Here is a 27710-nt window from a genome sequence, read left to right as displayed (position 1 = left end):
GTTACCAAAGGTCAGGAAGTCCCAGCTCAGGCACAGGCTGCTTAGAAGCATAGAAATATGGTTGAGTGCACAGCTAAACTAAATTTCCCAGTCTCCTTTGCAGTTACATAGGCCATGTGACTCATTCTGGCCAATAAAAGACAGACAAATTGATGACTCCGCTTCCTGGTCTATGCCTTAAAAATGTCCCCCACAAGCCTCCATGTTCTCTCTTTCACTGTCTGCTGGCTGAACAGAAATATGGCATCCAAGGACCCAGAGGAAGACAGAGCAACAACATAGTAGGGGCCTGAGTCCAAGTCAGTGTTTTTAGACAAGCTGTCCAGGAGAGCCACTGGATCAGGAATACACCCATGGACTGTGGCGTGAGCAAGGAACAAGCGTTTACTGTTAAGCCAAGAAAATGTAGCGGCTACTTATTATAGCAGCCAGCCTGGTCCAACTATACAGAAAGCTCTTGTTGCTTTTTGAGAGCCTCTGATCCCAATTCCCAAGCCTTATGCAGCTGAGCAGCAAGATATTTGAGAAACGGTCATGGTGGCCACCCTATGACGGCTCCCCTCCATCTGCAGAACCCAGTACAGAAACTGCTTCACTTACCGATTATGCCAAAGGAGAAGAGTGTCAGTTGCTTTCCTAGCCTGTCCATGCTTTTCTGCAAAGGAGTTTTAGGTGTCTGAAAGGGTGAGTACAATGGGTTAGTTGGGCAAGATCCCAGTTTCTGCCTGCCTTTGTTCAAAATGTCTTCACCTTGCCATCCTGCAGCTTGAGTGATGATCACACAGGGGTACAAATATGTCAATATTCATTGACTTCTGCACTGAAGAGTTGTGTGTGTTACTGTCTGAAAATTGTATCTTTATGAAAATGCTAACAAATGTCTTAAATGTTTAAAAGGAGGCCAGGTGTGGTGGATTAGTCCTGTAATCCTGGCACTTTGAGAGGCTGAGGCAGACAGAATGCTTGAGCTCAGGAGTTTGAGACCAGCCTGGGCAACATGGCAAAATCCTGTCTCTCTAAAAAAAAAAAAAAAAAAAAAAAAAAAAAAACCAACAAAATTAAATGTTTAAAAAGTATGCTCATATTAACTACATGCCTCTCATTCTAAGGAGTAGGCAGGGCTGATATTATTAGCCTATAATAATCTCAAACTCCAGCTTACAAAAATCCCGAAGCCCCGTCCTGCCCCTTACCTCTTCAGCCTGCATCATCTTAAACACTTCTCCGAACTGAGAGCTTTCCCCTGTTCCAATCACGACCCCCTGTGTCCAGGAGAGAGAGAAATATGAAATCTAAGGGCTGGGAACCTGTGGGTTACGGGAGCCCAAAGCCTCAGAGCCCCAGGGCTTACCTGGCCACTCCCATACTGCACCAGGGTCCCCATGAAGACGATGTTGCTGAAGGTGGTGAGGTCCCCACCGCCTGTCAAGGGGCTGTCTGTTTTACTGCATGGCTCGGCTTCCCCAGTGAAACTGGATTCATCCACCAAGAGGTCCGTGACCTAGGAGAGCAAGGGGAAAAGGCTGTGGAATCTCCTGTAACCTGAAGAATTGGTGTTAAAAGCACAAAATGGTCCAGCACCTTCATGGACATGCAACGAAGAACACAGTGAATCTACGGAATGAGTGTCACAATGACGGCCTCGGGGGCCTCCAGGATCAGAAGAGCTTTGCGTGAGCAACCTCTCTTAAAAACATGGAAGTCTCATCTCTTCACTTAACATTGTTCAAAATTTTGATTAAAAAAAAAAACAAAACCGAAAGCGATGGCTATTTTAGGATATACCTTTTAAAACACCTGTGTGTCTCCTCACACGCAGTCCACTCTTCACCTTGGAGATGCCTGTACAACCTGTGTGGTTCCCACACAATCCCACACAATAACCAAGCCAGGTTATTCGGTGAGAATCTAAGGCAACAGTAACACCAGAAACACAGACAGGGACGCAGAGACACCCACACACCCTGACAAGGGGAAGGGAGGTAGTGACATTTGTAGAACACTGACTACGCACCAGGCCCTGCGCACAGCTCCCCACAAGGCTTAACCCTCAGACCTCACCACCCCCAATGGAAGACGCTATTATCTTCCCCACTTTGCATGTGGGGAAACTGAAGCATGGAAGAATTAATTTGTTCAAGTTTCCACAGCCAGTTAGTGGCAGAACAGAGACTTGAACCAAAGCTCTGGTTCCAGAAACTATACTCTTAACCATCTTGCAAAACCGCAACTAGACCTCAGACTTACCACATATCACACTCAAGGAGAGGCTCCCAGGACCAGAACTGTCCCAGCCACCTCTGAGTTCATAGAGAGGGGCTGGGTGGGCCTGTCCCTTGGGACCTGGTCATGTAAACATGTTACACCAAGCTAGAGCGAAGCCTTCTTCCACAAACCACCAGAGAACCACAGCTAGATCAGTGATTCTCAAACAGGGACCTGTAACTTCTCTATAATTGAAAACCGTTTACATTTAGTAATCATCTTTTAAAAATATGTGCACTGCCATAGGATCTCAGTCCCCAAGAATGACAGGGGCCGCCACTCGCCCACGTAATGCCTGTCTCCCTGCTCCTTTCCTAATGGACCCCACAGCACTGGGGAGGCGAGGCCTTCTGCCGCACAGCCACATTCCCACCTCCCTGTGGCTCCAGTGGCTCCAGCTCTGGACAATGAAGCATACAAAGTCACTGAGTGATGCTGGGGAAAATCTTTGAAGGAAGCTCAAAGAACATTCTGGAAAATACCTGGCTGGGGCTCCTCAAAACTGTCAGGGACAGCCGGGCGTGGTGGCTCACTCCTGTAATCCCAGCACTTTGGGAGGCCGAGGCAGGCAGATCACTCGAAGTCAGGAGTTCGAGACCAGCCTGACCAACACAGTGAAACCTTGTCTCTACTACAAATACAAAAATTAGCCGGGCATGGTGGCGGCCGCCTGTAATCCCAGCTACTTGGGAGGCTGAGGCAAGAGAATCTCTTGAATCCGGGAGGCGGAGGCTGTAGTGAGCCGAGATCGCCCACAGAACTCTAGCTTGGGTGACATAGAGAGACTCTGCTCAAAACAAAAACAAAACCGAAACTCTCAAGATCAAGGTCAAAAACAAGGAAAGTCAGAAACTGTCACAGCCAACAAGAACCTCGGAGACATGACCACTAAATGTCATGTGGGATCCTGGAGCAGAAAAAGGACATGAGGGAAATCTATGGCAATCTGAAAGTGGACGGACTCAAGGTAACAAGAAGGCATCAATATGGGTTCCTTAGTTGTGACCGACGCACCTAAGTAAGCCAAGGCATTAAAACCAGGAGAGGATCCTGGGTGAGGGGTAGATGGGAACCCTGAGCTGAATTTTTCTGCAAATCTAAAACATTTAGTCTCAAAGGTGACCCCCACTAGGGGAAGGCAGCTAGGAAGAGAAGGAGGAAGAAGGAGGAGGCGTTTGGAAGGGAGGAGGGACATGGGATGGGGGTGAGTGTGGGTTTGGACAGATGGGGATCTGCCCATCCATATCCTCTGCTGGGCCAGGGACTCCTTTGGGCACTGGGAATACCGCAGTGAATGGGATACGATCCCTGCCTCAGGAACACGATACTCCATGGAGGAAGGGGAGGGACGGACAATAAACAAGCATTGAATGACCACCAGGGTGCACAGAGCAGGGAGGGAGGCCCCTCAGAAGATGCTGCGGGTAGGGGGTGGTGGGGCGGGGGATGGAGGTAGCAGGGCGGCGGAGGGGAAGGTCTGGGAGAAGGGAGGGAAAGGAAGCAGAGACCTCAGGGATGAGATAGGCTAAGTCACGTGTGGTGGGGGGAGGGTTTTAGGTGCCCCCAGGGCGGTTGAAACCAACACCTTATCTCAGCCTGAGACAAGTAGCTTGGGCCTCCTTTGCCTAAAACGACTGATTTTTTGCCAAAAGCTGCTGTCTCCAGGAAACCCTCCCTAACTACACCAGGCAAGTCTCTCCCATTTGGGAAATCCAGGATTCCCAGTACTTCCACTCACGGGTACCTTAGCAGTCCAGAACAGTACTTGTCACTAGTAGATTTAGGTTAGTCTGTCACTCTGGGCTATAAACTCCTGAGCACAGGGACCAGCACTGCTTCCTGCAGTGTCCTCGGCACCCAGCCCAGGGCCTGGTACATAGTAGGTGTACAGGAAACACTTGTTGAATGACTGAGTGATGTGGATGGGGAGTGGGGCGGGGGGCCCCAAGGCAGGAAGGGAGGAGGGAGGGGACCTGGAGAAGGACCGGAGTGTGGCCCGCTGAATAATGCCCCCCACCAGCTTTCTCATGATGTCCGAATCCTAATCCTCAACTTGGGAACGTGTTCTCTGATGTGGTGACAGAGACTTTGCAGACATGACTAACTGAAGGACCTTGACATGGGGAGAATGTGGTCTGGGTGACTGCGGTGGGCCCAGTGAGATCACAAGGGTCCTTATAAGGGAGAGGGAGGAAGAAGGGTTGGAGATGTATTTGACATCAGGGAGATGTAACAGAGGCAGTGGTACAGGGGCATGGGGCCATGAGCCAAGGAATGCAGGCGGCTTCTAGAAGCTGGGAAAGGCCAGGAAACGGCTTCTCCCCTGGAGCCTCTGGAGGAGCATGGCCCTGATAGCACTTTTTTTTTTTTTTTTTTAAGATGGAGTCTCACTCTGTCACCCAGGCTGCAGTGCAATGGTGTTAGCCCACTACAACCCTCACCTCCCAGGTTCAAGTGATTCTCCTGCCTCAGTCTCCTAAGTAGCTGGGACTACAGGGGCACACCATCACGCCTGGCTAATTTTTATATTTTTAGTAGAGATGGGATTTCACCACGTTAGCCAGGCTGGTCTTGAACTCCTAACCTCAGGTGATCTTCCCACCTCAGCCTCCCAAAGTGCTGGGATTACAGGAGCGAGCCACCGCTCCCGGACCCTGATAGCACTCTTGATTTCTACCCAGTGAGAACGATTTCAATTCTGACCTCCAGGAAGTCAGACTATGCCTTCACCATACCATACTTTTCGGCCTCTAAGTAAGTGGTCATCTGCCGTAGCAGCCACAGGCCACTGATACATCAAGGAAAGCCAGGGCAGAGGCAGTGCCAGGAAGAGTCTGAATGGCTGCTCATAGGGAGAGAGAGAACGTCCTAGGGGTAAGGACTTGGGCTGTGGAGCCAGAGGCCCGGCGTCACGTCCCCCTCCACCGCCCACCGCCGTGTGACTGCGCAGGGCCGCGCAACCTCTCCGGGCTGCTGGGTCCGTGTAGTAAAATAACACAGAGGAAAGATTACAGTGCTGGTCTCTTAAGAGTGTTGGGAGATGAAAGGAAGCAATTTTCATACGGTGGTCAGCATAGACCTGACATACTGAAAAATATTCGTTGTCTTCCTATGACAAAAATAAAGGCCGGTAGAAGATCGGGTGGCACCTCCAGACCAAGAAGGAGCGAAGCTGGTTGTGTGTGGGTTCGGCAGGTGGGCAGGAGGGGCTTCTGGTGACCTCCCAGGCTCCCAGGGCACAATCTCAGGAAAGGGGCAAGGAGGGGTGAGGGGCAAAAATAGAGTCGGGGGCACGGAACCTGTGGCCACCAAGGAGGCGTGCCCAGCCTGAAGACGGAGGCACAATCGCGGGCTCACCTCCTATCTCCCACACGCAGGGCTCACGCCCACCCGGTGCCCCCACCTCCAAGACGAAGTGTCAGCTGGAGTCCATTCACCTTCGACCCAATTCCCTTTTTCTTTTAGACATGGCTGGGAAGAAAGAATGACCAGTGACCCAGGCTTGCTGGCTGTACCGGCTCAGCCTCTGACTGAGGGCTTCCTCTGTTTTAACTCTAGGAAAGGGAAAAGAATGTCCTGGGACCCCATATACTGTGCAAAAAGGGCTATTACTTTAAGAGCTTTCTTGAACTTGCTGCTTCCTGCTGAAACTGCTGGACAGAAATGGTTTTAAAATGTACAGTTGAAGTACTCCTGGATCTCAGAGCTTAATAGCTGGTAAGCATTTTCCACTGAATAGACAAAGCTATTGATAGTTTAATGGAATTGCAAAATACCACCAGGAAAATCCATAGTGTTCACAGCCAGTAGCTTTAAAGTAACCTTCGTGGTATCAGTACACAGGTACAATACTTTCTGTACAGATGGGGGTGTCGCTATGTTGCCCAGGCTGGTCTTGAACTCCTGGGCTCAAGCAATCCACTCATCTGGGCTGCCCAGCATGTTGGGATTACAGGTATGAGCCACTGTGCCCAGCCACAATTTAATTTAATATAAGCAGGGTAGAAAGAAAGCCAGCTGAAGCAGTAAGGAAGTTATGTGGGGTGTAAAAAGTTGTTTCAAAGAACTGTTGTATAGACCGATAATGATAAAAAATAAAAGCAATCACCAGTAACTGGTGACCGTTTACCCCACGAAAGGCACGTGCTAAGCATAGCACAGGTCATAGCTTGTTTCATCTTCACAATAACCCTGTGAACTAGAAACCAACATCAGCCCCTTTTAGGGGTGAGGAGATCAAAGCTCAGAGAGGTGAATTCCTTCCCCAAGTCACACCATAGGAGCTACAGGACTCCGGGTTCTCTGACTCCCAACACACACTGTGGTAATGGCAGCCCCCACGCTTGCCTCTCACTCACCGCGCCAGGCACCGTTCTGAGCACTTGGCATCTCTGAAGTTTTTTAATCCTCACAAGTACCCTATAGGCATCACCACCCCCCATTTTGCAGATGAGAAAACTGAGGCACAGAGAGGTTAACTAACTTGCTCGAGGTTGCAAGGCTTTGAATGATGGCCCCGGGGCTCAAGCCCAGGCTAATGTCCAGCCCCAGGTCATTGGTCACCTCTCATACGGCCTCTCTCTGCCACTGCACCTGTGGTAGACCCATGTCCTTCTCACGGGCTCCCTGGCATCTGGAGCATCCCCTGTTAGGACCCCCCCGCCTCAGGAGAAGGAAAACGTGGACAACCTGAGACCGGCTTCCCCAGTCCTCTTTGCAGGTGGTGATTGCCACAGACAGCGGTTCCTCTGACTGGATCCATGCACCCCAGACTGGGGGTCAGATGCTGACTGCTGGAGCTGAACACGGGGAGGGGCTGGGCCACAGCAGATCTATTTCTGGTGCTGCAAAGGGCATTACCCTGAGCCTGAGGGCGTACCCTCCTTCACTTTGGTACCTGAACATCTCCTACCTTTATCCCTGCCCTGCCTGGAAATCTGAAGGTCACAGCAGAGAGGCTCAGTGTCCAAGTGGCCACACATAAGCCCTGGCCCCTGCCTCCTATTTCACAGACACGCTAGGAATGTTGTAAACACAGGTCCCAGGGGGCAGCTCCCAACCCTTTGTGCTCCTCTCCATCCCCTTCCCTTATGCTGCCCATTTAACAGCAGGTCCTTGATCCTACAGTGGGTCCTTGATCTCAGCGGGTCCTGAGAATGCATCCCATCAGTAAATACATCAGGCAGATAATCTGTGTCTAATCCTTCATCATGCAAAGCTTTGAACAGTCCTTACACATTCTTGGAAGGATTCTTGAAATAGATTACTCCCATCAACAAATCATGTCGAACTTGATGTAACCTCCTGGGAACCCCAGATAATCTCAGCACAGTGCCTCAGGCCTGGCTCTGTGAAGCTGTGGCACCCAGAGACCCACAAAGCTTGCCCCACAGCCAATGTCCCCAAATCTCACTACCCTAAAAGCGTGTGCTTCTCGCTCTGTTGCCCAGGGTAGAGTGCAGTAGCATAGTCTCGGCTCACTTCAACCTCCGCCTCTTGGGTTCAAGTGATTCTCCTGCCTCAGCCTCCTGAGTAGCTGGAATTACAGGCACACGCCACCACACCCAGCTAATTATTGTATTTTTAGTAGAGATGGGGTTTCACCATGTTGGCCAGGCTGGTCTTGAACTCCTGACCTTAGGTGATCCACCCACCTCTAATATCACGTCTTTCTAACAGTTGTGTGTCTGTTTTGAGAAGCAATTCTTAGATCATTCCTCAAGCCCACTTTGGTTTAATTTGTTATTGCAGCCTGCTTTAAACTGGAAAACCATATAGCCAAAATTTGTTAGGCTTAAAGTGAGAATGACAATTTATGAAATATGGTTTGAGGGGCTCTATGCATAGAATACGCTTGTCTGCTAACTTCCTTCCGGTCTTGTGTGCATGCATGTGCGTGTGCATGTATGTCTGAGCACCTGTGTATGACAGAGACTGTACATACCTACAATAAGCTAAGTGTCTGCTCCTTGACCAGCCCCATCAAATACCCCATTGACAAGGGTTTGGGATCACTCACCTCAGTGAGTCGGATGTCTGCAGGGATCCGGTCTCCGATCGAGAGAGATACGACATCTCCAGGAACCAGTTCTCGAGCAAGCAGGTGCTGGAGTTTTCCTTCTCTTAGGCTGCATTTGACGTGGTAAAAAGCAAGAGCATCCATGCTGACATTCGTTTTTATGCATTTTGATGCATTTGAACAAGGAGAAAAGAAACACACTTTTTTTTTTTTTGAGACGGAGTCTCGCTCTGTCGCTCAGGCTGGAGTGCAGTGGCCGGATCTCAGCTCACTGCAAGCTCCGCCTCCCGGGTTTATGCCATTCTCCTGCCTCAGCCACCCGAGTAGCTGGGATTACAGGCGTCCACCACCTCACCCGGCTAGTTTTTTGTATTTTTTTTTTTTTTTAGTAGAGACGGGGTTTCACCGGGTTAGCCAGGATGGTCTTGATCTCCTGACCTCGTGATCCGCCCGTCTCGGCCTCCCAAAGTGCTGGGATTACAGGCTTGAGCCACCGCGCCCGGCCACTTTTCTCTTCTAATACACACCAACCCTGTGCCTTTAGGGTGTTACTGTTTTGAAATTAACATACCCTATGAGACTTTAGGGAAAGGATGTGGTTTCTGAGCATTGCTGGGCCACATCTGGAAGACGAGGCCATTGCTATTTACCCTGCCTGGAAACCAGGTGGGCCACACGCCGCAGCGAGGCTCCTGGGGTCAAGGTCAGCAGTTCTAAAGCCTCCGAATGCAGCCGGCAGAGTTTCGTCCTCAGAGCACACAGGACTCAGGGTGCAGGGTATCCGGAGGTCAGGGATGGCAGAGCCTTGTCATAGCTGGAAGCCCGGGCCCTCCATTCCCGCGGGGCCGTGACCAGCTGCCCTCAGACTATGGATGTGCTTCCGTGCAGGCTCCGACTGGAATCCCCCACACTAGCGCCCCTGGCCCATCCCAGCTGACTCTGACCTCCCACCCGGCCCCTTCAACCCCTCCTGCATATGGCAGCTGGACCGCTCTTAGGACCCCAAACCAGATCCCAGCTCCCTCCTACTCCAAACCCTCCGATGGCTTTCCCATGACCTTGGTACCAAACCCAAAGACCTACTCCAGGGCAGGCCAGCCTCCTGCAGCTCCCATCTCATTCCACCCAGCCCCCTTAAACACGCAGCTCCTTCTAGTCTCAGGGGCTTATGCAGACCTCAAACGTAGGAGCAGAAATTCCCCTCTTCCTTGTTAATGGAATGTGATCTTGTTCAGGTATCAACCCTCTCCCCACAGCCATGTGCCCCGGGGAGTGGGTCATGCCTGGCTAAGACCCCTGCTCTTGATTGGCTTAGCATCAGCACATCATGTGATACTGGCCTGTGAGACATGAGTGGATGTTTGCTGGGGGCTTGTGGGAAAAGATTTCCTTACTGTATGTGCATGTGCATGCACACACACATACCCACCTTCTTCTATAGGGCCTTTGCGTGTTTGGCTGTGATGCCTGGAGCTGTGGCAGCCACCTTGGGACCATGAGGAGAGCCAGCCAAGAACCAATCCAACCCCTATGAGCTCGAGGTGGCAGGGGAAGGAGGTGAAAGGGCCAGACCCTGGGTGCTCTGCTGAATTAAGTAACCCCACAGCTCCCACCTCAGATCCCTGGCTATGAGACAATATATTTTCTTGGGGTTTGTACACTTGGACTTTCTGTTCCTTGTAGCCAAGAGCACCTGCCAGAGATATACCTGCTGCTCCCTCAGCTCCTCCCATGGCTGGCTCCTCTTCCTCAGGCCTCAGCTTAAATGTCACCTCCTCTCTAAATGTCAGCCTGATCGTCAGCTGTTTAGGGTTGTCCTCCCCTTCCACCAGTCACTATTACATCTCAGTAGGATTTATTTGTTTTGGTTGCCTTGGGCATTTTTTGGCTTTTGTGTACCTGGACAATTCCAAAATCGTCTTGTTTCTTCATTGGCTGATTATGTACTCCCTTGGTGGAAATGTGAGCTCCCCAGAGGCCAAGGCCTCTCCCTTTCTTCTACTTATACAACCTCAGTGCCCTTTCCCCAGGCATACAGTAGCTACTCAATAAATATTTGATGCTGCATCACGGATGGAGTAACACAGGGAGGGGGTCCCGCACGGCACGGTTTCCCCTGACTTGGAAATGGGTCTCAGCGACTCAGAGGGCGGGCTTCACCTCCTCGGCACTCTTTCAACTCTACTGGGCTGCCTGACACCACTGTTTTTGTAAATAAAACCGTCTTTCAGAAGTGACCTCCTGGGAAACATTAATAATGCACGCTATTCACCTGAAAGGCCAAGACTTGATATTTAAGCTTAAGATCAGTTCATCAAATCACATAAATCATTTATGCTTCCGTTTGCTCAGTTAATGATGTCACATGTCTGGATTTCTGACAGCATTGTTCATCTGACCAGCGAGCCCAGATGTTTCCACTGCTCCTGTGGCCCTTCTACAATGGACTCGCCCTCTCTGATGTGAGTCAATTCTGTATCTTCCTTCTCTTATCCCTATTTGGTCCCTCATCATTATCCGCCTTGTATTATACACACACCCACCTTGAATGCTGACTCTGAGACTCAGGACCTTATCTCACTAGGGCTTTCTACCGCAGCCCCATGGCTCAGTTGCACAACATGTGCCTGCCTGGGATATATACTAAAGCTCTCCCTGATAATTATCCTTCAGAAAATACGGAGTTGCCATATGTTTGCCAAATGTTGGAAATGGGTCTTGGAGACTCAGAGGGTGGACTGAGTAGTTCCCAGGCACCACAGATCATGGAGACTCAGAGGGTGGACTGAGTAGTTCCCAGGCACTGCAGATCATGAGATACTTTTACTTTTTTTTTTTTTTTTCTGAGACAGAGTTTCACTCTTATCACGTAGGCTGGAGTACAACAGGGTGATCTTGGCTCACGGCAACCTCCACCTCTGGGTTCAGGCAATTCTCCTCCCTCAGTCTCCCAAGTAGCTGGGATTACAGGCATGCCAGCTAATTTTTTTTTTTTTTTTTAAATTTTTAGTAGAGACAGGGTTTCACCATGTTGGCCAGGCTGGTCTTGAACTCCTGACCTCAGGTGAGCTGCCTACCTTGGCCTCCCAAAGTGCTGGGATTACAGGCATGAGCCACTGTATCTAGCTGATCACAGGATACTTTCTATCACTTTGAGTAGCCAGGATTGTTCGGGAAAGACAGATCAGCCTGAAATGACCTCAACCAATGTTAGCAGGAGTGGGGAGAAGACTTCGGCCTTTTTTGAAATAATTTCATTTTCTACAAGGAGAATGAGCTTATGGACCACTGCTATGCTAAAAGTTAAGCTTAGAATGAGCTGTTTTCCCCACCTGAGCAACATAGTGAAACCCCATCTACACACACACACACACACACACACACAGACACACACACACAGAGACACACACACACACAGACACACACACACACACAGACACACACACACACAAAATCAGGTTTAAAAAATAAAAATGCAAAAAATAAAATAACTTTTGTAGCAACTGATACAAGAAAGTAGTCGGGTGTGGTGGCATGCACCTGTATTCCCAGCTACATGGGAAACTAAGGCAAGAGGATCACTTGAGCCCAGGAGGCAGGTACAGGTTGCAGTGAGCTGAGATCTTGCCACTGCACTCTAGCCTGGGCAACAGAGCCAGACCCTGTCTCAACAACAACAAAAGAAAGAAAGAAAGAAAAGAAAAGAAAAAGGAAAAAGCCGTTTTCCCTCCTGGGCTTGTCAGCTTCCTCCGCCAATGGCAGCTGTTCCTAGAAAGGCCCCTGCAGATGTTCTAAGCTGAGCTGCCCAATACAGTAGCCACTAGGCCCACGTGCATATTTCAATACAAATTACAATTAAATAACATGAAGAATTTAGATTGTCGGCCAGGCACGGTGGCTCACACCTGTAATCCCAGCACTTTAGGAGGCTGAGGCAGGTGGATCATCTGAGGTCAGGAGGTCGAGACCAGCCTAGCCAACATGGCAAAACCCCATCTCTACTAAATATATAAAAATTAGCCAGGCATAGTGCTGCACGCCTGTAATCCCAGCTATCTGGGAGGCTGAAACAGGAGAATTGCTTGAACTCAGGAGGCGGAGGTTGCAGTGAACTGAGATCATGCCACTGCACTTCAGCCTGGGTGACAGAGCGAGACTCCGTCTCAAAAAAAAAAAAAAAAAAAAAGAATTGTCAGATGCCATATTGGACAGGGCAGATGGTATTAGTAGAGCATTTCCTGTAAGTTGTATCACACAGGGCTACGCTAAGCAGAAATGGCCATGGGGTACTGGCAGACGTTTTAATCTTTTCTCTTTCCTTGTTAAACATCTCTGGTAAGAGCCGTGCAATAACCAACAGCACCAAGGAAAGGTCTGGGCAGGAAAGAGGCTGCTACGGCTTGAGCAGTTACTCAAGTTTACCCTCTCTGTACCCCATACTGCAGCCAGTGTTCTGTTGGCTCCGCTTGTTACAGACCTGGATCTTACTCTCCTGAGTCCATTCACTGAGAATTCAAATAAACCTCTAAACCCTCTCCCTAGAAAAAATGCACAGTTCTGCCCACTATTTCACAGGCTTTGTGGGCTACCCTCTTCTCAGAGTCACTCCTGCCACCTGTGGCCCTCAGGCTAGGCACCCTGATTTAGACACTGATGATCGAGCAGAGGCCCAGAGAGGTTGAGTGACATGCTCAAGGACATACAGCAACCTGTTGGCAGGCGGAGACCAGGCCTTAGACCTCCCAAAGAGATGTGGTTCTCTTGTCTGACACTACCAAGAATACAACTTTCACCAAACATTCGCCAACCTCTCCAGCTCACTGGCTCCTCCAGTGAACCAAAAAGTCCCAGGGAGGCCCTGACTTACCAGTTACATTCTGGAGGAACCAGCTTGGTCAGCTCTTCCAGAGATTTCTCCGACCTGTACTCCTGGCAGGAAGCACATCAGATGTGCTGTTCAAAGGTGGGGACTCCATGAAGTTCCTGTCCAGCCCGGGTTACCCTGACCGGGACCTCGGGAAATACTCACCTGGATGAAGGCCACAGTGACCACAATGAGCACTGCCTAGACAGCAAACGGAGGAGGGTGTCAGAGGCTCGGTGGGAGGGGGGATGGGGCGTGGCAGGCTAGGGGCTTGTCTTTAACGACTGATTTTCTTCTTACAAAATAAGTGCACAGTGCAGACGTTTAGAAAATATACTAGCCAAAAGAGGAGGAAAAAATGGACACTATCTTCTACTACCCAGAAGTGCACATTTTGGAGTGCCCATCTAGATTTTTCTTTTTTTTTTTTTTTTTTGAGACGGAGTCTCGCTCTGTCGCCCGGGCTGGAGTGCAGTGGCCGGATCTCAGCTCACTGCAAGCTCCGTCTCCGGGTTCACGCCATTCTCCTGCCTCAGCCTCCCGGGTAGCTGGGACTACAGGTGCCCGGCACCTCGCCCGGCTAATTTTTTGTATTTTTTAGTAGAGACGGGGTTTCACCGTGTTACCCAGGATGGTCTCGATCTCCTGACCTTGTGATCCGCCCGTCTCGGCCTCCCAAAGTGCTGGGATTACAGGCTTGAGCCACCGCGCCCGGCCTGAGCCACCGCGCCCGGCCTAGATTTTTCTACGCAGACACACTTAAGGCACCGCATCATATAATATGGACATATTCTTTTATAAACTGCCATTTTCACTGAACATGCTGCAAACAACCTTCACTATAGCAGATGTGGCTCTTACTCCAGCATTTTTTTTTTTTTTTTGAGATGGAGTCTCTCTCTGTCACCAGGCTGGAGTGCGATCTCAGCTCACTGCAACCTTTGCCTCCCGGTTTCAAGCAATTCTCCTGCCTCGGCCTCCCAAGTAGCTGGGACCACAGGCACACGCCACCATGCCCAGCCGATTGTTTTGTATTTTTAGTGGAGATGCGGTTTCACCATGTTGGCCAGGATGGTCTTGATCTCTGACCTTGTGATCTGCCCCTCCTTGGCCTCCCAAAGTGCTGGGATTACAGGCGTGAGCCACCGCCCCAGCCTACCCCAGCCTTTTAATTGGAAGTAGCAAATTCCATCATGTGGAATGAGTGTTTGTATTTTAAAAGACCAGCTGGAACAAACAGAAAGAAGTGGGGAATGACAGCCATCAAAAGGTGCTCAGGCCAGGCACGATGGCTCACACCTATAATCCCAACTATTTGGGAGGCCAAGACAGGCAGATCACTTGAGGTCAAGAGTTTGAGACCAGCCTGGCCAACACAGGGAAACCCCATCTCTACTAAAAGTATAAAAATTAGCCAGGCGTGGTGGTGGGCACCTATAATCCCAGCTACTCAGGAGGCTGAGGCAGGAGAATTGCTTGAACCTGGGAAATAGAGGTTGTAGTGAGCTGAGATCATGCCACTGCTGTCCAGCCTGGGCGACAGAGCAAGACTCTGTCTCAAAAAACAAAAAAGAAAAAAAAATGCGCTCAGGAGAAGCCAGACACAAAAGGTCATGTACTGTCTGAATCAATTTTTTTCTTATTAAAGTTCTAGCATACATGTGCAGAACGTGCAGGCTTGTTACACAGGTATACATGTGCCATGTTGGTTTGCTGCATCCATCAACTCGTCATTTACATTAGATACTTCTCCTAATGCTGTCCCTCCCCCAGGGCCCCTACCCTATGAAAGGCCCCGGTGTGTGATGTTCCACGCCCTGTGTCCCTGTGTTCTCATTGTTCAACACCCACCTATGAGTGGGTCATGCAGTGTTTGGTTTTCTGTCCTTGTGATAGTTTGCTTAGAATGATGGTTTCCAGCTTCATCCATGTCCCTGCAAAGGACATGAACTCATCCGTCTGAATCCGTTTCTGTGACATATCCAGAACAGGTCAACCCACAGAGATAGAAACAGATGGGTGGTTGCCAAGGGCTGGCAGGAGGGGGACAGGAAGTGACTGTCTGGTGAGTACAAGGTTTCCTTCTGGGGTGATGAAAATGTTTTGGAACTAGGCAGAGGCGGTGGTTGCAACATGTCATGAATGTACTCAATTCCACTGAATTGTTCACTGTGAAATAGTCAATATTTTATTATGCGAATTTCATCTAAATAAAAAAAATGGAGTGCTCAGTGGTTATCTCTGGGTAATGGATCAAGGGTGGTGTTCTTCGGAAGGCAAATATGCACAGCCCAGGCTCTGTTCTCCCCATCCCAGGGTCACGGGAAAGGAATTCCCTGCAACACTGCTCTAGCAAAGACCCAGAAGCACCTGTGTGTCCACCAAGCAAGCAGCGGCCGAATAAACCAGGGCAACTTGATATTAGGGTAAAGAAGGATGTGGATTTGCTTTCCTTTGTTTCTTCTGTATGTTCCTTTTCCCCACGCCTACAGCAAACTCTTTTTCTTTGTGTACAGTAACAAGCAGAGACTCAGCAAACCTGTGGCTGTCCGCCTGGGAGGCGAGCGCTGTTAGGGAACTCACCGTGGCGATGCTGACGGCGTCCTCATACTCCTTGGTGAGGACACTCACCAGGGCAGAGCCCAGCAGCAGCAGGATCAGGGGGTTCTTAAACTGAAGAGGAAATAACAGGGTGGGGCACGTTCTTTAGTCTCAGGGACCAGAATGGGTTTCTTACTGTGCAGAAGCTTGTGTGACAGGGATCTCAGTTCAAGGCCAGGCTTCCAGGTCAACACCATGGTGACCAAGGGCTGGGGAGACCACCCCCATGAAGTGGTCCTCCTCTGCCTGGAACTCCATCCCACTGACCCTCCCAGAGTCGTCCTGACACTGACGCCCTGAAGACACCGGCCTTGGCCCTGCCTTTGAGTTCTTGGCCTTGCCTCTCCACATCTCCATGATGCTCCAGGCCAGACCTTCAGCAAGATGCCAGTCCTGGCTCAGAACAGCCAAGGGTTCTCTCTCACCACACCAGCTCCCCAAATGCTGCACATCCCAGTCACCAAACTTGGTGCCAACCTGCTCCTGTCACAGCCTCTAGGGACTCCAATGATGTCCCTCTTTAAAACAGCTGTTCCCAAAACTTCCTGATAGTATTTTTACTTTATTTTATATATCTGCCCTTTCATTGCAGAGACATCTCATGGTAGCTCATGTTCCAGAGGATTGAAAAGAAATGCAAAAACATCAAACCGGATTCAGAAGGCAGACCACAGATCAGGATGAGGAAGAGGGTTCAACTAGCAACAAGGGCTGGGCGCAGGGGCTCACACTGTAATCCCAGCTCTTTGGGAGGCTGAAATGGGAGGATTGCTTGAGCCTAGGAGTTTCAATCCAGCCTGGGAAACACAGCAAAACCCCATCTTTACAAAAAAAAAAAAATGAAAAAGTTAGCTGGGCATGGTGATGTGCACCTGTGGTCCCAGCTAATCAGAAGGCTAAGGCAGGAGGATCACTTGGGCCTGGGAAATTGAGGCTGCAGTGAACCGTGGTATGCCACTGCACTCCTGCTTGGACAGCAAAGAAACCCTATCTCAGAAAAAAAGTAATAATAATGCACCAGGTCTGGGCACCTTAATTCTCAGGCTGCCAAGCTCCTGGCGCTTCAGGACCTGGGCACCCTGCCCTCCAGCGACGCCCTCCATCCACATCCTCACATGGCTTCTCTTCTCATTTCACTCAGGTCTCTGCCCAGACGCCACCTCCTCAGAGCACCAGCCCAGTGCCTCCCTGCCATCCCATCCAGAGCCTTAGGTCGTGTTAAGGTAGAATTCCTAATGGTGAGACTCCTGAGACAGAGGAACAGGGCTGCCTTGTGAGGTAATGAGTTCCCTGTCACTGGGGGAAAGATAGGAGAATCACGACATTTGGCACGCAGCAGGAACTCAACACATGTAAGGAATTAATAAGGGAGTGCAGAAAGGACCTGTATACTCAAGTGCAGGAAAACCCAGTCCGTCAGGAGCTCCCGTCCAGTCCTGCAAGGATTCCCACAGATGCAATGCTGAACCAACAAGCTATAAGATGAATGAGCAGGTCCTCTGCTCTCAAGAAATTTAAGAGATTTCATTCTGGGGAACACCCTGGGTGGATGCTGGAAGAGGATCCTTGGTGTGAACAAGATGTTCACAGTGGGTTTCGACAGGGCAGAGTGGAAGGAGGACAACCAGGGGAAGTGGGTCCTAGTGGAAGGGGTGCCAGGGCAGAGCAAAGAGGCCTCCAGCCGCAGAGGGGAGCTCCTCCCTCACAGCCCACACTCAGCCTCCCTCCCTGAACCCCAGCTTCCGGGAGCCTCCACTGCCTCTTCTCAGCCCTGCGGTTTTAGGAAGCTTCTGGGCTAGCCAGAACGACCTGCATACCCAGAAGCCTATTTTGGTGCCAAAACGCATCGATGAATAACATTCCCAGAACACTGAGAACTGAGTCACGATCAGGGAGGGGACCTCAAGGAGAGTGAAGACAGAGGATGCTGCACGGAGGACTGTGATTGGTTCTGGAATCGACCAATGGAGGAAGCTGTAAACACAGAGCCAATAGGAAAGCAGCTGAAGCCAGGGGACGCCCAGGGGCCAGAGAATGAAGAAGGGGATGTCAGGGATGCGGCCAAGACCATGCAAAAGGCTGGAAAAGGGGATTGAAGGCCATCTAAATGCCCTCAGGCACCTGGAAAATTCTGCCTGTTCACTGGGCCTTTCTGAACTGGTCCTGCAAAGGTGGCGGGGGCTGCCGACTTCTAGCCTGAAACTTGGAGCCATGTCAGTTGCAGTTTTCTCTTTCCTCTTCTTAGTGGCTTCCAGGCATTTGACTGTGTGCCTTTCATTCAGCACCGTGCCAGCACGCATGGCAGCAGCTAGCAAGGGAAGGGGCTCTGGGTGCAGCTCTGGCTGCACTTCTCTGCACTGCTCCTCGCTGCTATGTGACTTTGGGCTCAGGTTACAGATTCCATAGGACACCCAGTTAAATCTGAATTTCAGATAAACAAGGAACTTTTTCTTTTTAGTATAAGCATGTCCACTGTAATATTTGGGACACACTTATACTAGAAGTTGCTTGTTATCTATCTGAAATTCACTGTTGTTGTTGTTGCTATTGTTGTTTGAGACAGGGTCTCACTCTGTCGTCCAGACTGGAGCGCAGTGGCACAATCTCAGTTCACTGCAGCCTCCACTTCCCGGGTTCCAACAATCCTCCCACCTCAGCCTCCTGAGTAGCTGGGATTACAGGCATGGCACTACCACATCTGGCTAATTTTTATATTTTTAGAAGAGACGGGGTTTCACCATGTTGGCCGGGCTGGTCTTGAACTCCTGGGCTCAAGTGATCCACCCGCCTCAGCCTCCCAAAGTGCTTGGATGACAGGCGTGAGCCACCACGCCCAGCCTGAAATTGAAATTTGTAGGGCATCCTATATTGTTATTTGCTAAACCTGGCAACTCTGGGGAAATCTTTCAACCTCTGTACTTCTCCTTCCTCAAGTGCAAAGCCCGGATTAGGAGGAGGATTAGTAAGTGCATGCTTACTTATTCACTTACTCACTTAGCGTGGGTCCCGGGGCCTGCTCAACTGTCTACGAATGTGATCACTGTTTTTCCTGAACGCGGCTGCCTGGGGAGTTAGTGATTTGCTCATGGTTGATGCTCAGGCTGGCTGGGGCAGTGCGAAAGGGGGAGGAGCTGTCCAAGGATGCTTTCCATCAACATTGAAAGATGGAATGGCTGCCCCACCCTCCCTGGCTTATGCTTGTTAATGCAAAGAATGACACCTCTGGTCCTACCTGATCCAGGTATTTCTTCCACACAGGTTCACTGTTGTCAGCAACAAACTCATTCCAGCCATGGACCAGCCGGCGCTGCGTCACCGAGAACTCCGACAGCCCAGTGTTTAAGTCCACCTGGAAGGAGAGGTTAGGCACAAGCTCACTGATGGGCCCAGCAAGGAATGAGGCAACAAGGTACAGACTCCCACTCTGGAAGGCAGTGGCTTCCATGATGGGCCAGGGACATGGGCTTGTCCACCAGGGTGCTGGGACTTGCTCAAAGACCCCATGCAGATGGGGCAGAGAGAGGAGGAAAAGGCCAGTGACCACTATAAGTACAGCAGAAAAGATGACTATGACTCTGGTCTTAAATTTCAACACATGGAACTGCAGTGTGGACTTCCAGCAATGCAGAAACACATATTTTCTTCTTTTAAAAAAATAGGTCTTGGGGCTGTAAAATGGTACAGCTGTTATGGAAACTGTGTAGTTGTTCCTCAAAAAATTAAAAAGGGAGTTACCAGCTCCAGCAATTCCACTTTGGGGTATATACCCAAAGGAACTGCTAGTGGGTCTCCAAGGATGTCTGTACAACCACGTGCATAGCACTGTTCACAAAAGCAAACAGGGTGAAACAGCCCACCAATCCATCGAGGGATGAATGAATGAATGAAACGTGGTGTACACACACTGAGATGTTATTCAGCCTCAGAACGAAAGAAAACGCTGACACGTGCTACAACATGGATATACCTTTAAGTTGAACCTTGAGGATGAAGTTAAGTGAAATAAGCCAGTCACAAAAAGACAAATTCTGTTGATTCCACATATGAATTACATAGACTAGTCAAATTCATAGAGACAGAAAGCAGAATGGTGGATGCCAGAGGCTGGAGGGAGAGGGAATGGAGAGTGAGTATTTAACGGAGACAGACTGTTTTATAAGATGAAAAGAATACTGGAGATGCTAATGTACTCCCGCCTTACTGACTGTGGGTCTTAAGACCCTCCCATGAGAGGGTGCTACCCTATAATCTGGGGGAAGAAATGATGTCATGAAGCTTCCCTAAAAACCCAAAGAGGATTAAGTGAGTTTTCACAGAGCTAAACACGGGGATGTTCCTGGAGAGTGGCACCCAGGGAGATGTTTGAACAGCTATGTTCACAGCAGCACTGGGCATGGAAGCTCTGCACCCCTTCCCCGATTACCTGCCCTATGCGTCTCTTCTTCTGTATCCTTTGCCTTTATAATAAACTGGTAGGGCGCGGTGGCTCACGCCTGTAATCCCAGCACTTTGGGAGGCCAAGGCAGGCAGATCATCTGAGGTCAGGAGTTTGAGACCACCCTGACCAACAGGGAGAAACCCTGTCTCTACTAAAAATACAAAATTAGCCAGGTGTGGTGGTGTGTGCCTGTAATCCCAGCCACTCAGAAGGCTGAAGCAGGAGAATCGCATGAACCTGGGAGGCAGAGGTTGCAGTAAGTTGAGATTGCGCCATTGCACTCCAGCCTGGGCAACAAGAACGAAACTCCATCTCAAACAAAACAAAACAAGGCAAAACAAAAAACTATAATAAACTGATAAATGTTAAAAAAAAGAATTCTGGAGATAGAGAATGACGATGGTTGTGCAACAGTGTGAATGTACTTAATGCAACTACAATGTACACTTCACAATGATTAAGGCCAGGCACAGTGACTCACACTTTAGGAGGCTGAGGTGGGGAGATCACTAAACCCAGGAGTTCAAGGCTAGTCTGGGCAATATAGCATGATCTGGGCTCTACAAAAAAATTTTAAAAAATAGCCCATTGTGGTGGCAGACTCCTGTAGTCTCAGCTACTCAGGAGGCTAAGGCAGGAGGATTAAGCCCAGGAGGTGTAGACTTCACTGGGCCTTGATTGCAGCACTGGACTTGAGCCTGGGCAACAGAGTGAGACCATGTCTTGGAAAAAAAAAAAAAACCATGGTTAAGATGGTAAATTTTATCAGATATTTGAATCAACAGACATTTTAAAAAATAGACCTGTCTTAAGAAACAAGAATATTTTTTGAAATGATACACAAAACTGACAAACCTTTAGCCAGGCTAAGAAAAAAAGAGAGAAGAACCAAATAAATACAAACAGAAATGAAAAAGGAGGCTTTACAAATTATATCACAGAAAGTCAAAGGGCCAGTAGTGGCTACCATGAGCAACTATATGCCAATAAATTGGAAAATATAGAAGAAATGGATACATTCCTACACACACAGACCCTACCCAGATGGAACCATGAAGAAATCCAAAATCTGAATAGGCCAATAACAAGTAATACAGTCGAAGCCATAATAAAAAGGCTTCCAGTTAGGAAAAGCCCAGGACCCAATGGCTTCACTGCTGAATTCTACCAAACATTCAAGGAAGCGATGCCAATCCTACTCAAATTATTCCTAACAATAGATGAGTAGGAAATACTTTCATTCTACGAGGCCAGTATTACCCGGATACCAAAACCAGACAAAGACACATTTAAAAAAGAAAACTACTGGCCAATATCACTGATGACTATTGATGCAAAAATCTTCAGCATGATACAAGCAAATTAAATGCAATAACACATTAAAATGAAAATTCATCATGACCAAGTGGGATTTATCTCAAGGGTTCAAGGATGGTTCAACATACACGAATCAATTAATGTGACACATCTTATCAACAGAATGAAAGACAAAAACCTTATGATTATTTCAATTAATACTGAAAAAACATTTGACAAAATTCAACATCCTTTCATGATAAAAACCCTAAAAAAACTGGGTATAGAAGGAACATATCTCAACATAATAAAAAACATATATAACAGACCCAGGGCTAGTGTCATTTTGAATGAGGAAAAACTGAAAGCTTTTGCCATAGGATGCCCACTTTTACTACCGTTATTCAACAGAGTACTGTAAGTTCTAGCTAGAGCAACCAGACAAGAGTAACAAATAAAGGGCATCCAAATTGGAAAGGAAGAAATCAAATTATTCTTGTTTGCAGATGATATGATCTTATATTTGAAAAAACCTAAAGACTCCACCTGAAGCTATTAGAACTCATAAACAAAATCAGGAAAGTTGGAGGATACAAACTCAAATTACAAAGATCAGTAGCATTGCTATATGCTATGAGAAAGCAATCTGAAAAAGAAATCAATTAAGTAATCCCATTTATGATAGCTACAAATTAAATATCTAGGAATTAACTTAAAGAAGTAAAAATCTCTACAATGAAAACTATAAAACATTGATGCAAGAAACTAAAGAAGACACAGAAAAATGGAAAAATATTCCATGTTCATGGGTTGGAAAAATCAATATCGTTAAAATGTCCATATTACCCAAAGCAATCTATAGATTTAATGGAATCCCTATCAAAATACCAATGACATTCTCAACAGAAATAGAAAAAACAATTTTAAAATTTATATGGAACTTCAAAAGACCCAGAATAGCCAAAGCTATCTTAAGGAAAAAGAACAACACTGGAGGAATCATATTACCTGACTTTAAATTATGTTACAGAGCTTTAGTAACCAAAATGGCATGGTACTGACATAAAAACAGATACACAGATCAGTGAAACAGAATGGAGAACCCAGATATAAATCCCTACATCTACAGTGAACTCATTTTTGACAGAGGTGTCAAGAACATCCACTGGGGAAAGGGCAATCTCTTTGATAAATGGTACCGGGAAAACGAAATCTCCATATGCAGAAGAGTGAAATTTGACCTCTCTCTCTCATTATCAACAAAAATCAAATCAAAATGGATTAAAGACAAGGTGGGCAGATTACCTGAGGTCAGGAGTTCCAGACCAGCCTGGCCAACATGGCAAAACCCCATCTCTACTAAAAATACAAAAATTAGCTGGGTGTGGCAGTGCATGCCTGTAAATTCCAGCTACTACAGGAGGCTGAGGCAGGAGAATCGCTTGAACCCAGGAGGTGGAGGTTGCAGTGAGCTGAGATTGTACCACCTCACTCCAGCCTGGGCAACAAAGTAAGACTGCATTTCAAAAAAACAGAAAAAGAAAAAGAAAAAAGATTAAAGACTTAAATCTAAGATCACAGACTATGAAACTACCAAGAGAACACTGGGGAAACTCTCCAGGACATTGAAATCGGCAAAGATTTCTTGAATAATATCCTACAAGCACAGGCAATCAAAGCCAAAATGGATAAATGGAATTACATCAAGTTAAAAAGCTTCTGCACAGCAAAGGAAATCATCAATAAAGTGAAGAGACAACCCACAGAATAGGAGAAAATATTTCCAAACTACCCATCTGACACGGGATTAATAACCAGAATGTACAAGGAGCTCAAACAACTCTACAGGAGAAAACCTAATAATCTGATTTTAAAATGGGCCAAAGATCTGGATAGACATTTCTCAAAAGAAGACATAGGAATGGCAAACAGGTACATGAAAAGGTGCTCACCATCACTGATCATCAGAGAAATGCAAATCAAAACTACAATGAGATATCATCTCATCACAGTTAAAATGGCTTTTATCCAAAAGTCAGGCAATAACAAATCCTGGATGTGGAGAAAAGGGAACCCTTGTACACTGTTGGTAGGAACGTAAATTAGTACAACTCTAGCGAACAGTTTGGAGGGTTCCTCAAAACACTTAAAAATATGCTGGGCGCAGTGGCTCACGCCTGTAACCCCAGCACTTTGGGAGTCAGAGGCAGGTGGATCATGAGGTCAGGAGATAGAGACCATCCTGGCTAACACGGTGAAATCCCGTCTGTACTACAAATACAAAAAGATTAGCTGGGCATGGTGGCGGGCGCCTGTAGTCCCAGCTACTCGGGAGGCTGAGGCACAAGAATGGCATGAACCTGGGAGGTGGAGCTTGCAGTGAGCCGAGATCACACCACTGCAGTCCAGCCTGGGCAACAGAGAGAGACTGTCTCTAACAAAACAAAACAAAACAAAACTAAAAACTAAAAACTAAAAATACAACTATTATATGATCCACAATCCCACTCCTAGATACATAACCAAAAGAAAGGAAATCAGAATATTGAAGAGCTATCTATACTCCCATGTTTATCGCAGCACTATTCACAATAGCCAAGGTTTGGAAGGAGCCTAAGTGCCCATCAACAGATGAATGAATAAAGAAAATGTGGTACATATACATAATGGAGTACTATGCACCCATAAAAAAGAATGAGATCCTGTCATTTGCAACAATATGGATGGACCTGGAGGTCATTATATTAAGTGAGATAACATAGTGACCTCTAGGCGCAGAAAGGCAGACTTTGCAGGTTCTCACTGATTTGTGGGAGCTAAAAATTAAAATAACTGAACTCATGGAGATAGTAGGATGGTTACCAGGGCCTGGTAAGGGTAGTTGGAAGAAAGTAGAGAGGGTTATGGGTACAAAAAATATAGTTAGAAAGAATAAATAAGACCTAGTATTTACTGGCACAACAGGGTGACTGTTGTAAAAAACAATTTAATTGTACATTTAAAAATAACTAAAAGACTGTAAGTGGATGACTTGTAACACAAAGGATAAATGCTTGAGGTGATGGAGACCCCGTTTACCCTGATGTGATTATTACACAGTGGATGCCTGTATCAAAGGCATACAGAGATATACTGTATCTCTGGAACCCATAAATATATACCTACTATGTACCCACAAAAATTAAAAAAGAAACAGTAGCTAAAACAATTATATTGTGCCCAACACCATTCAAGTTCTTTCTGTAAACAAATTCATTAAATACAGCTGATTTACGAGTAATAATAGAAGGAAACTTTGTTGTTCTGGTCACAACAAGTGTCCTTGTTTTTAAAAAGCACATAACAAGCAAACTGTACTTGCTGGTAGAGAAAACGGGGAAAACAGAACTGATTTCTAGATTCTTTTGAATAGTGAAAGAAAATCTAGCTCATTTTCTAGGTAGGGACAATGTCTAGGCAGAGAAGAAATACTTCCTCCCCCTCTCCAAATACTAATACACAGGACTTAAATTTTAACAGACTTGAGTTACTCTCAAGAAAAGACACATCAAGCATTGGCTTCCAACTTCCTGAAATTGTAGCATGTGCCCTTTTACTGGGGGCTTTTTATCTGCTCTCCCAAAGTGTAGTGGTCATGAGTACGCACATGCACGCACGCGTGCACACACACACACATTTGTGTGCAATGCAAATGTTTCTTGTCTTGCACTGGCCAGGAATTCAAACTCACTTGAGAAACTTGGGAGAATTTGGTTTTAGTACCTGGCAACTCCAAGGATTATAAAAGACGACAGGTGGGAATACTGGATGATGAAGAGTCTGGGCTTTGATGTGAAACAGCTGGACTCCACGCTGGGCTGTGCTACCTCTAACACTGGACTGTGGCTACTTTCTGCATCTCAACTTCATCTTTCATCCCTTCATGTTTTTGCCAAGAAATGTGAGGCTAAAGAGAAGCAGCGTACAGTGGTTGAAAGGATGCCGTCTTCCGGTAAGGGCCTAGTGAACATGAGCTCTACTGACAAGTCCTGATAATCTACCTGTGGAATCTGAACCATTCAACATCAACAATATTTTCCAACCTTGATGACAAAATTGGTTATAACACAGAATTTCAAAGCACTGTTCAGGGATTTGTGTTGCTTTCTTTTAAACATAAAACTTTATCACAATTAGCACCAGATGCAAATTCAATCCTTACACAAAACGCTTTGGCCAAATCCTCTTTCTGGCATTTGCAGGCTTCCGTGGGGGGCAGGGCTGTCACCTTCTTCTCTTTCTCGATAGCTTTCAGCTCACTCTGTTCATCAATCTGTGAAAAGAGCAAGGTTGCTGTTTAGCAGATTGAACTTTTGTACTGATGCATTTTAAAATTTATTTTTTATTTTTATTATTTTAGTTTTTTGAGATCGAGTCTCACTCTGTCACCCAGGCTGGAGTGCAGTGGCATGATCTCAGTTCACCACAACCTCCACTTCCTGACTTCAAGAGATTCTCCTGTCTCAGCCTCCCAAGTAGCTGGGATTACAGGTACGCATCACCACACCTGGCTAATTTTTTTGGTACTTTTAGTAGAGACGAGGTTTCACCATGTTGGCTAGGTTGGTCTCAAACTCCTGACCTCAGGTGATCCGCTTGCCTCGGCCTCCCAAAGTGCTGGGATTATAGGTGTGAGCCACTGTGCCCAGCCAGATGTTTTTTTTATTATTATTAAAGCATAACATACACACAAAGTGTGAATATGTGTACAGCTCACAAACTAACCCTTATAACCAGCCTCCAAATTAAAAACAGATATGACTGGTCCCCAGATGCTCCCTTGGCCTACCTACCTACCTGAGGGGTAAATGCTGTCATGGTTTCAATCCTCATAGATTCGGTTTGCCGAGGTTTGAACTTTATGGAAATGGTGACATGCAGTATACACTCATACATGCTCTCCTGTCTGATTGCTTTCACTCAGCGCTGTTAGTGAGATTTATATAAGATGTTGCATGTAGCAATAGTATGCTAATTTTCACAGCAGCTTACTATTCCACTGTATGAGTAGATCACAATGTATTTGTTCTCCTGTTGATGAACATCTGGGTTCCAGTTGTTAGTTGTTGGCTAATACTAATTCATCTATTTTTAAGCAATTTTTTTTTTTTTTTTTGGTCACCCAGGCTGGAGTGCAGTGGTGCAATCATAGCTCTCCGCAGCCTCAACCTCCCAGTCTCAGGTGATCCTCTTGCTTTAGCCTCCTGAATAGCTGGAGCCACAGGTGCATGCTGTGATGCCTGGCTAATTTTTAAATATTTTGTAGAGACAGGGTCTCCATATGTTGCCCAGGCTGAGCAAACTTATTAACAGAATTGAAACTTGTAAGCGGACAGAGTAGGGCAACAAAATACATATTTAGAATCCTGAACCTCAGACTTCCAGGATTCTCCATCAAGTATGCACCATATTGCAGAGAGTGCCTCCTGATGACGATAGGCGGTATCACAGCCTGGTTCTATGGGACATTTTAAATAACTCAAGAAAAGTGGAGGAGAAACACAACCAAGTTCTGGAAGTTCCAGCACTCTGTGTTGAGACCCACGGGCCTGGAAAGATGTCACATGAGACACCTGGAGGTTTTGGGAGGTTTTGCTAATACAAAGGAGACCTCAAAAACAGGAAAGTGTGAGGCATTTTTGCAAAACCATTCCTAGTGTCCTGATACCTAGGACGTGATAAGAATCTTTTCCTTTTCCACCAGGTTACTGGAAACTGGGAAGGAGGAAGCAGGAGAGGTATTGAGTAACTTCCTCCTTTAGCTGTAACAGAGATTTCAGGACCCTCTCTTCCTTCTTGCCAGCCGCCCTCCCCAAACCCAAATCATTTCCTCCCACATGCCTGTTTGCTTAGAAAAGCTGTGCTAGCCATCTCGTTTTCCCGGGGCTGCTTCTTACTCATGCCCAGTGCCCAGAAGCACAGCAGTGATCACACAGATCTTTAAGCAGGCTTAGCCATCCACTGGGAGTCTTCCTTAAGTCAACATTGCATTCTTTGTAGAGTTATTTCAAAGAAAAATGTGGATTGCACAATAAGACCTTTCCCCTCATTCTCAAGATCTGGTTCCGTTGTACCAAATAAAGTGCTTGATTCTTGCTCACACCACAGGTGGAGGCAGGCTGGGGGCTTGGCACTCCCCCCATCCCCCGCACGACCTCAGCTGCCCTTAGCCTTGCCATTTCTGACTC

General features: G+C 47.4%; 1 protein-coding gene across 6 annotated transcripts in view; it reads right to left on the bottom strand.

Moving 5' to 3' along the window:
* ATP2C2 (ATPase secretory pathway Ca2+ transporting 2) overlaps window positions 1-27710 on the bottom strand; it is a 92261-nt gene that overhangs the window by 37125 nt on the left and 27426 nt on the right. For 5 of the 6 annotated variants that reach the window (XM_033219172.1, XM_033219173.1, XM_033219174.1 and 2 more), the window contains exons 2-10: window positions 25685-25795; window positions 18982-19098; window positions 15732-15821; window positions 13314-13349; window positions 13152-13213; window positions 8285-8393; window positions 1352-1501; window positions 1194-1262; window positions 601-676 (exon numbers count right to left, since the gene is read on the bottom strand). In XM_033219172.1, the coding sequence (XP_033075063.1) occupies window positions 601-676; window positions 1194-1262; window positions 1352-1501; window positions 8285-8393; window positions 13152-13213; window positions 13314-13349; window positions 15732-15821; window positions 18982-19098; window positions 25685-25795 (820 nt within the window). Of the gene's footprint in view, window positions 1-600; window positions 677-1193; window positions 1263-1351; window positions 1502-8284; window positions 8394-13151; window positions 13214-13313; window positions 13350-15731; window positions 15822-18981; window positions 19099-25684; window positions 25796-27710 lie in introns of those variants that run through there. The other variant, XM_033219175.1, reaches the window with a different exon arrangement.

The sequence above is a fragment of the Trachypithecus francoisi genome, unplaced genomic scaffold (genome assembly GCF_009764315.1).
Source record: "Trachypithecus francoisi isolate TF-2019V2 unplaced genomic scaffold, Tfra_2.0 Lachesis_group10, whole genome shotgun sequence".
In the NCBI taxonomy this organism is placed as follows: domain Eukaryota; kingdom Metazoa; phylum Chordata; class Mammalia; order Primates; family Cercopithecidae; genus Trachypithecus; species Trachypithecus francoisi.
This window is presented reverse-complemented; position numbering and strand designations above follow the sequence as displayed.